General features: G+C 51.6%; 1 protein-coding gene and 1 non-coding gene across 2 annotated transcripts; both read left to right on the top strand.

Annotated features, from left to right (window-relative positions):
* Positions 1 to 2,258: 2,258 nt before the first annotated feature.
* On the top strand, positions 2,259 to 3,320 carry LOC123378472 (butyrophilin subfamily 2 member A2-like). The gene is made up of 2 exons (XM_045032307.1): positions 2,259 to 2,392; positions 2,680 to 3,320. The coding sequence occupies exons 1-2, from the start codon at positions 2,308 to 2,310 to the stop codon at positions 3,189 to 3,191; spliced, it is 597 nt and encodes a 198-aa protein (XP_044888242.1). The 5' UTR covers positions 2,259 to 2,307; the 3' UTR covers positions 3,192 to 3,320.
* Positions 3,321 to 9,296: 5,976 nt separating this feature from the next.
* TRNAL-CAA lies at positions 9,297 to 9,378 on the top strand. The gene has a single exon. It is a non-coding gene; the product is annotated as a tRNA-Leu (tRNA).
* The last annotated feature ends 327 nt before the right edge of the window (positions 9,379 to 9,705 follow it).

The following is a 9,705-nucleotide window of genomic DNA, read 5'->3' as shown; positions in this document are numbered from 1 at the left end:
CTCCCCAAGTGAGCTGTATTGCTGAGGAGAATCTTCCTTTGGGAACTCGGAGAGGAGTGAATTAATATTCTTTCTCGGATTAATACATGCTAAGCGTATTTACTTGAATGGGATTGCTCGTCCTGCATGTTAGCCTTCTCGTGTCACATTCATAGGGGAAGGACAGCCACAGTGGCTAGCGTGTTAGCCTAGAATTCTGAAGGCCTCAGTTCAGATCCCTTCTCCTGTGTGACATTGGGCAAATCACTTAGTTTCTTTTTTGCCAGAAGCTGGGAATGGGTGACAGAGGGATGGGTCACTTGATGATTGCCCGTTCTGTTCATTCCCTCTGGGGCACCTGGCGTTGTCAGAAAACAGGATACTGGGTCAAACAATACATGCCATTCAACCCAAAACAACCCAAAACAAACACATTTTAAGATTATTATTATTTTTTTATTTATTTTTGGTGTAAACCTAAAACTCAGTTATTTGCACAGTTCTGGGAGAAGAAGCCAAAGATGCACAAAACTTCCCACACCGATTTCACCTGCTGCTCTATGGGTCTGCTCTTATATACATCCAGTGCTTAATGTGTAATGAAAGAGGTTCCAGGGCTCAAGCGTTTTTCCTACATTCATAATTGATGAAGCAAGCCCAGAGGTACCAGGTCTACAAACTGCCAAGCCTAGAGATGCCGGGGCGCAATGCTGGCATGTCCTGGCACAAATTTAAGCAGTGAACACATCCCCTTCCCCACACAGACCTCCTTATTCCTGATGTACGATTTGATAGGAATTTTTATTGTCAGCTATCCTAGTGATCAGGCTATACTGGGAGTTTTGTCTTCAGAGGAAAAGACAACTTTGTCAGTTTTTGTTAAAGTTTGATTCTATAGCAGTTTCCTCTCCTCTGCTGAAAACAGGTGATGATCTTCTCCTTCCTCCTTAGATAATGTCGTGAGGAGACCTGGGTGAAAAATGGATATTTCAGTTCATTGGCAATTTCAAAAAAATGAAGACAAATTTGTTTTGGGTCAGGCCAGAAACGAAAATTTTTAAAAAGTTAAAAATATGATTTAAACAAAATGTTTTATTTTGAGCATTATAAACTTCTTTTTTTTTGCTTTTTTTTAAATAAAATTAAGGGAAATTTTGAAATGAAAAATTGTTCCCACCAAAAAAATCAAAATATTTCATTTTTAAAATGTCAAAACAAAATATTCTGATTTTTTTTGAATATTTTTATTTGTCTTAAACAAATAATTTGGCAAAATTGACATGGATTTGGAAAATGTTTGTGTTGTTGAATCTGCATTTTTCACCAACAAAAATTTTGGCCTAACAATGTCACCAACTCTAGTTGTGAGAGCGACCCATTGTGTTTTATTCCACTTTAACCACTGTTTGTGCTAAAATCTCTCTCTGCTTCTTCAGACTGTCCTAACGCCCTTTCCTGGTGGCTCGCCTCACTCTAGAGAGATGGCCTCTTGGCTGGTAGCCCTTTCTACCTGGCCTTCATTATTCCCCATGGAACTGAAATTAGGGGTATATCAAACCATGCTATGGTGTGACCTGACTCTAAATATTAGGAAAGAGGAGCACAGCAGGGGTTCTGTTTCATGAAAAAAGAAATGGGTATAAAATCTGCTGGGGCTCCCCAGCGTTCCTGGGTCTCTGATCCCCTCTCTGGGGAGAGGCATCTGCAGGAGAGGAAAGATTCTGCATCTCAGACATGGCTCAGATGACCTTTCGCTTGTGTTTACTGTCCTGTTCCTGCTCGGGTTTGTGGACTCTGTCCTGCACTCTGCTGAGGGGAGATATGATTGCTCTTTATAAATAGATCAGAGGGATAAATATCAGAGAAGGAGAAGAATTATTTAAGCTTAGTACCAATGTGGACAGCAAGAACAAATGGATATAAACTGGACACTAGGAAGTTTAGACTTGAAATTAGACGAAGGTTTCTAACCATCAGAGGAGTGAAGTTCTGGAACAGCCTTCCAAGGGGAGTAGTGGGGGCAAAAAGACATATTCTGGCATCAAGGCTAAGCTTGATAAGTTTATGGAGGGGATGGTATGATGGGATCAGGGCCGGCTCCAGAAGGAGGGTTGAGCGCAGCCCCTGGCTAGGGTGACCAGACAGCAAATGTGAAAAATCGGGACGGGGGTGGGGGGTAATAGGAGCCTGTATAAGAAAAAGACCCCAAAATCGAGACTGTCGCTATAAAATCAGGACATCTGGTCACCCTACCCCTGGCCCATGTCCTCATCCCCTGGGTCCCCACCAGGGCAGGTGGAGGGTCTGCAGCTCCCCACGGCTGCCCACATGGCTCTTACCCTGACCCAGATCCAGCTTCCAGCCTGGCCTGGGGACAGGGCCTCGGGGGCCAAAGAGCTGCAACCAGGCCATGGTAAGAGACACCCGGGCAGCTGCTGTGGAGAGCCACAGACCCTCCATCAGCCCTGGGTGGGGGGGCATCTGGGGGGCAGGGACATGGGCCAGGGGCTGCTCTCGCCCCCCACCTCCCCCCACGGCTCCCCACAGCTGCACAGGTTCCCTGGTCAGGCTCCAGCTTCTGGGCCTTTGGGGGAGGAGAAGGGGCAGGGGGCAAGGCCCGTGGGGAGTGGGAGGGCCAGTCCCTCATTCCTGCACCTCTGGCTCTGCCTTTAGCATCATAATTCTCTCTTTCCACTGCAGCGAATGTGACCCTGGATCCAAACACAGCAAATGCCCAGCTCATCGTGTCTGAGGATCGGAAAAGCGTGAGGCGTGGAATTGCACGGCAGGAGGTGCCGGACAATCCAGAGCGATTCCATTCTTTCTGTTTGCTGGGCTGTGAGAGGTTCACCTCAGGGAGACATTACTGGGAGGTGGAGGTGGGAGATGGAGGGTTTTGGGCTGGGGGTGTTGCCAGAGAGTCTATGAGGAGGAAGGGAGGGATCAGATTTAACCCTGAGCAGGGGATCTGGGCTGTAGAGCGGTGTGGGGATCAGTACCGGGCTCTCACCTCCCCGGAAACTCCCATGCCCCTGAGTGAGAGACCTAGGAAGATTGGGGTTTATCTGGACTATGAAGCGGAGTGGGTGGCATTTTATGATACTGGTAATGAGACCCTGATCTTTACTTTCATGTCAGCGTCTTTCACGGGGGAGACAATCCTTCCCTTCTTCTGGGTGGGGATTGGAGTCCTGCTCAGAGTCTGCCCCTGAGGCCTGGAGATGGGGAGGTAGCAATATCCCACTGGGGTTCACTCTGGTTGTGGACCAGAAATGGACTGAACTAGTTGTTGTCCTGGGGACAGCTCAGATGGTTTAAAACAAACCGCCGTGGTTCTAGAGAGGGGGATTGAGGAGACAGAGAAGATGTCATGGGGGGTTGTAGGGAGCATAGGCACCGACTGTGTGGGTGCCGCAGGACTTGAGCACCCACAGGGAAAAATTAGCGGGTGCTCTGCACCCACCGGAAGCCAAGCTCCCTTCACCCCCCACCCAACTCACCTCTTCCTCCTGCCCTGAGCACGCCGCGTCCCCACTCCTCCGCCTACCTCCCAGTGCTTCCCGCCGCCACACAGCTGTAGCAAGCTCTGGGAGGGAGGGGGGGAGAGGCAGGGGCGGGGCGGGGGCAGAGATTTGGGGAAGGAGTTGGACGAGGGGCAGGGGTGGAGTTGGGGTGGGGCCGGGGCCGAGGGGGGTTGAGCACCCACTGGCGCCAGTAGAAGGTGGTGCCTATGGTAGGGAGAGGAGAAGCTGAAGACTGGAAAGGGAATGTGAGGCTTTTCTGGGGAGGGAGATGCTGGAAGGAAATGGAGGGTGAAAGACAGGGAAAGGGGGTAAGGAAAGTAGAGAGAGAAGGAATAAAACTGTTCAATATTATGGAAAGAAAACACAATCACTTAAATCAGTCCCTTTGTTCATGAAAAAAACTAGTTTGAGGCCTTAAATTATTCTTGCAGATTTTGGACACTCTCTTCTCTGTGTTCTGATTATTACACTATCATTGAATTGGTTGGAATTCTCACATTGCCGGACTGCAAATATAGCATCTATTTTCAAGGCTGTTCTTTCTGCTCGGTATTTTCTTTTCTCTCTCTTTCTTTCAAGCTGTTTGGTTTTTAAAGAAGCAGCACCTTTTTTTCCTGCATGAGCTCCGGACTGTGTGCTGGGCATCCCAGGTCTGTAGGCTGATGTGATCTCACCAGTCTGTGCTTGTGGCCCTGTGCCAGTCTACCTAGGGAATACCAGCAGCTCTGCCAGTTCTACGGAGCAGCATAGGCCAGTGTGAGTCTACCATGCCCTGCACCCCAAACTCCGTACCCCTTCCCACCCCCAAACTCTCTCCCAGAGCCTGCACCCCATTCCCCTGCCCCAGCCTAGGGCCTGCACCCCAGACCTCCTCCCTCACCCAAACTCCCTCCCAGAGCCGTTGGCAGAGTTTGGGCGGAGCGGGTTCTGGGCACCACCAAAATTTCTACAAACCTGCCCCCCCTGCCCCCCCCAGGGTTATGACTGATCCAGCCTTTCCCCCTCACAGACTCTCTGGCCACCCCCACAGCCCAGCGTTCCCCATCCCCCACCTCCATCTCCCAGCAATGTCTCCCCAGGGTGAATCCCTCACAGCCCAGCACACAGAGCTCAGTGTCAAATCGCTCAGGGTTGTCGGGCAGATCCTGCCGGGTGTGTCCCCATCTCACATGTCTCCGATCCTCAGACAGGGCGAGCTGGGGATGAGCCGTGTCTGGATCCAGAGTCACCGTCACTGGGGACAGAGAGAATCAGAGCGTGAGGGGCAGAGCTCAGCCCTGGGGGAGGCGGGGACCATTTCTCACACTCCCCAGCAGCCCTGGTCTGGCTGGGACAGGCCTGGATCCCAGGGAGCTGCCTCTGCCCTGGGCGCCTGACACCGAGCAGAGACGTCACTGCAGCTCTCAGCCTGGGCAATGGGACCCACTTTTGTACATTCACATTTGGTGACAGAGGCTGCAGCCCCCTGCTCCCCAGCTGGCTGTAGCTCAGATGGCAGAGGCTGGAGCATAGGGGCCGACTCCGTGGGTGCTCCGAAAAATTGGGCGGCTCTCCACCCCCCCGCCCAGCTCACCTCCACCTCCGCTCCGCCTCCTCCCCTGAGCGCACCGCGTGCCCGCTTCCCCCCCAGCTCCCATCACTTGCACCTGTTTCGCTCGGCCAGGAGGGAGGGGGCAGGAGGGGGAAGGCAGCACGCTCGGGGAAGAGGTGGGGCTGGGACGGGGATTTGGAGAAGGGGTTCAATGAGGCAGGGAGGGGGCTGAGACTTTGGGGAAGGGGTTGGAATGGGGGTGGGGTGGGGGTGGGGAAAGGGTGGAGTCGGGGTGGGGCCCGGGGGCGCGAGCACCCACCGGCACTGGGGGAAGTTGGCGCCTATGGTCTGGAGAGGAAAAGGGTCACAGAGATGAGAGCACCTGGTCTCTGATTTACAACGCCAGCCTGGGGAGCTGCTCCTCTGCCCTGAGTGCCTGGGACCCAGCAGAGATGCCCTGGCAGCTCCTCCCCCCGCTGCTGGGACCTGCTGTGAGGGCTGGAGAAACTGCCTCTCCCCCCTCCCCTGCTGGGGCTGCGCCTTGGAGGGTGAGAGAGGAGGAACCTGACGTTGTGCAGAGGGGAGTGAGAGGAGGGAGGCACCAGATATAAACCCAGGGGGAAGCTGCACGCTGAGCCCATCAGTGCAGGTTCTCAGCATTTAGTGTTTGTGTTTCTATTTCTTGGGCGGGTGGGGGGTGTCACAGTCGGTGTTGGTTTGGTTTGTGTCTTTACCTACTTGTTTATAAAACTGTCTTCATACATTTTTTTTCTCTGAAGTGAAAAGCTTAATCCTTTCTCAATAAGCTGGCCAAATGCTTCACTGATACAACTCAGAAGCAAACAGTGAAATACAAGTACAGAGCCAATATTTATAACTTCAAATACAAGAATGATACACACATACAGACAGCATAAGCATAACCAGCAAATGACAACCTTTTCATAGACACCTCACTTCACCATCTTTGTACAAGATTTGTTGCAACTATATGACAGTGGTTGCAATAATGGTCTATAAGGTCATAGTTCAATTAGATAAGGTCACACCCCTATCTGCTCTCAATGGACTTGCCTGGGAACGTTCCATCTGGAGTCTAGGTCATGGCTTCTGCTGTGACTAAGCGAAATCAGGCATGGACGTGGGACTAGCCCATGTGACTCTAAACACCATCTTGTTACCTGTAATTTTCCACTCTCTCCGCTGAGGGCTTTGTTTGAAACAATGGGGGTTTCCATCCACAAGCTATAAAAGGCCCTGGACACATCTCCATTTGGCCTCTTTCCTGCTCAGACCTCTTGATGATGACCTTATACTAATGGGAGCGTTCTAACCAAAGGACTGAGGACCGTCCAATGATTCCGAAGCAACCAGAGACTTAAAAAGCCAACAGTTTATTCCATCACTGCTACAAGCGTGATCCAAGAACTTTGCAATTCTTGTATGTATTTGATTCCTTCAACCAATTTTAACTCTCACCTTCCTTCCTTTCCAGAAATAAACCTTTATATTTTAGATACTAAAGGGCTGGCAACAGCATGATTACTGGGCTCAGATCTGAGTTGTATATTATTGACCTGGGTATGTGGCTGGTCCTTTAAGATCAGAAGAACCCTTTTGGTTGATGAAATTGGGTTCCAATAACCACTCATCAGTAATTTCAGTGGTTTTGGTGGCGATATAAAGCCTGGAATGACTAAGGAGGCTGCTTTTCTGACTTCTTGGTAGCCAGTGTGGTGAAACAGAAGTTAACTTTTGTTGCTGGTTTGATTTATCTTATGGGAGCAAAATCACCATTTTGGGGGTATGTCTGCCCCATTTCTCAGCACTTTGGCTTGAATTTGGTATTCTCAGTTGTGACCCACTAAGGCACAGTGAGAGATGGCTTTTGCTCCTCTGCCTACTGCTAATGACAGTGAAGCCGCAAAGTCAACAGCAGAGCCAGAGCCAGAAGCTACATCTTCTATCTTTGCTGTTCTCTTCTTTCCCCGTTTGTGTGTGTTTGCCTTATCTTGCCACCTAGGAAATGGGATTGGACTTTAACAAGAGACACCACAACAATGACAGCTCCAGCCCATCTCAGCTGATCTCTCTGATTTCCCCAGGACAGCTGTTACCTTCTTCAAAACCATCCAAGAGACTGTCACATAAGGAACTTTCCTTCTAAAAACACTCCCAGCTGAAGAGAAAGGGCACAGGGGATGCTGTTAAAGACAAGCCTTACTGACTACTTTACATTTCCATTGCTTTAACTCTGTCTCTGTTTCTCTCTGTGTTTCAGTAACACACTAGCAGGGATGTGAGAGGTGTGTTTGCCATGGGACTAAGCGGGCTGAAGTCTCTCTCTACCAAACCGCCAGCCTTGTTTCACCCGTTCAGTGTTGGACCGTGACAGGGGCACGTTAACACCTTTCACTCTTTCGGGGACCTTGAGCCTGTTTAAATGACCACAGAAGTTCCCGCCCCCTGTGTGAGTGGCATGGGGGACTGAGCGTCTTTTCTCCTTTCTTCTCCTTTCTCCCCTCTAGGATGTCAGAAGCCCCATAGACGGGGTGTGGCTCCTCCCCCTGCACACGCCATTAGTCTGGCCACAGGCTGAGACAACACAACTGTCCCAGGGCACAACTGCAATGTGGTGAAGGTGACACGTGGGTCGGAATCTCCTTTGGTTTATTACAAACCCGGGTTTCTGCATTTCCTACGAAACTAAATCTGTTTTCTAAATCGCTTCTCTGCTCAGGCTGCGTCTACGCCCCTTTGTGTCGGTAGAACGTATGTCGCTCAGGGGTGTGAATGAGCCACCCCCGAGTGACACAGTTACACTGACCCAAGCGCCGGTGTGGGCAGGGCTATGTCGCTGGGAGAGCTTCTCCTGCCAACATGGCTACGGCTCTCGCGGGGGGTGGGGAGTCTCAGCGGCTACACTCAAGAGCTAACGGTGGGGCCACTGCACCGGTGCCAGCGAGAGCTCCCCAGAGCAGCCACCACCTCAGGGCAGGGACGATGGCCCTGACTGGGGACACAGTACGGGCCTGTCACCTCCAGGGCACTGGGTTCTCTTCTGCCCCCGGCAGGAGTGAACAAACGTCTGTATGACGTGGTGACCATTCACAGACTGGTGAGGAATGAGCTGGTGTGAGGGGAGCTGATCTCAGTCCAGTGGCAGGTGGGCAGATGGCCACAGAGCAATGACCAGCAGGAACACTGGAATCTATTGGCCATCAAAGCATGGAGGCCGAGGAGTGAATTGCCCACGGGACCGAACTCATCCTGTCCCCAGAGCTGGTCTCGGTAAATCAGTGTGAAGCACATTGACGGGACACCTCGGGGAAGCTTGCACAGCCATTGCTGGGGCTGCAGCTAGTCTGTGGCTGGATACACAGAGACTCATTCTCCAGTCCCTCAATTCAGCATTTCTCACGGGCAAGAAATTCAGAGTAAAATACGACAATAAAATATGATAATGATTAATGGGGAAAAACCTGTTTCTTTCTAGGTGTGAAACAGGGAAGTTCCAGCAGCTGGAGGACACGTCTCCTGATCTGGAAATCAGTCTTGGTTATTGGTGCCAAGAAAACCAGTGCTCTGAAGGAGACTGAGGAAAATCAAAGGTACCGAGAAGGGAGCTAGGGGGGAAACGTTTCGGACTTCCGGAAGTGACGGGCTCCGACCAATTAGTGGCAATAGATGCTAACATAAAACTGAAACAAATCAGAGTGAACCAATAAATTATCATTCCTGACTCAGGGGAAAAGGCTGGGTGGGGCCATGTGCCAAGGCAACAGCAAACGGTTCATAATCTGTAGTCATTTGAATGTGATTCATTTTTCCACTAACAAGTTTCTCTGAAGTGGTGAGAAATCCAGGGTCCGGGGAAGGGAGCCGTGGCCCATTCTCCTGTCGGACAGTCCAGTCGTGGCTTAGTCCTGATTATACATAGAGAAAAGAGTCCAATACAAACAGTTTAATCCAGCGAGAAAGTCAGTCCATTGGCGGATAGAGCCGGGAGCTGGTGGGGGGCAGAGCTGGATTCTACCTCACTGTCTGGTCACCTCTCCCTGTCTCGATCGTTACAGTGTGGAGAGGAACAATGACAGACCCCACAGGAGGGTGCTGGTTTGGTGCTTAACCACACGGCGAAGGAACGAGAGCCCCAAATTCCCCCTGGTGCTTGGGGAGCCAGGTTTGCTGTTTGAATTCTGCAGTTCAGATGACGTCAGGCCTGGGCGTTTCTCTGGCCTTAGGGGCTTGCTTTGCTCACAGCTGTGATGGTCACGTGGCTAAGGCGTTGGACTCAAAATCCAAGAGGGTTTCTCTGCGCAGGTTCAAATCCTGCTCACAGCAAGGCCAGTGTTTTAGCCACAGCCCGTCTAAGAGGCCGGGGTGGCTGAGCCTCCCACAAACGGCCGCCCATGCAGGGGGGAACACTGGGGATGTGGAGCGAGTCACCCCTCTGTGGGCCCATTGTCATCTTTCGAGTGCTGGAAGCGAAGCTCCAGAGAAGTGGGGGCCCAGCCTGCACCCCTTTCCGCTCTGCCTCTTAACCCGATGGCCTGCTCTGCCTCCTCCCATCCCCCCTCCGCCTCTTCCCCCAAGGCCTGCGCCCCACCCCCGCTGGGCCTTTTCCCCCGAGCCCCCTCCCTCTCTCTGCCTCTTCCTGCCCCTGCTCCG

The sequence above is a fragment of the Mauremys mutica genome, chromosome 10 (genome assembly GCF_020497125.1).
Source record: "Mauremys mutica isolate MM-2020 ecotype Southern chromosome 10, ASM2049712v1, whole genome shotgun sequence".
Taxonomy (NCBI): Eukaryota; Metazoa; Chordata; order Testudines; family Geoemydidae; genus Mauremys; species Mauremys mutica.
The sequence above is the reverse complement of the archived record's forward strand: the minus strand, read 5'-3'. Positions and strand labels throughout refer to the sequence as shown.

Excerpts from the sequence above, each read along its gene's own strand:
- LOC123378472 (XM_045032307.1), top strand. The coding sequence starts at position 2,308 with ATGGCTCTTACCCTGACCCAGATCCAGCTTCCAGCCTGGCCTGGGGAC. Across the intron at positions 2,393-2,679 it reads AGAGCTGCAACCAGGCCATG|CGAATGTGACCCTGGATCCA; the intron begins GTAAGAGACACC and ends TTTCCACTGCAG.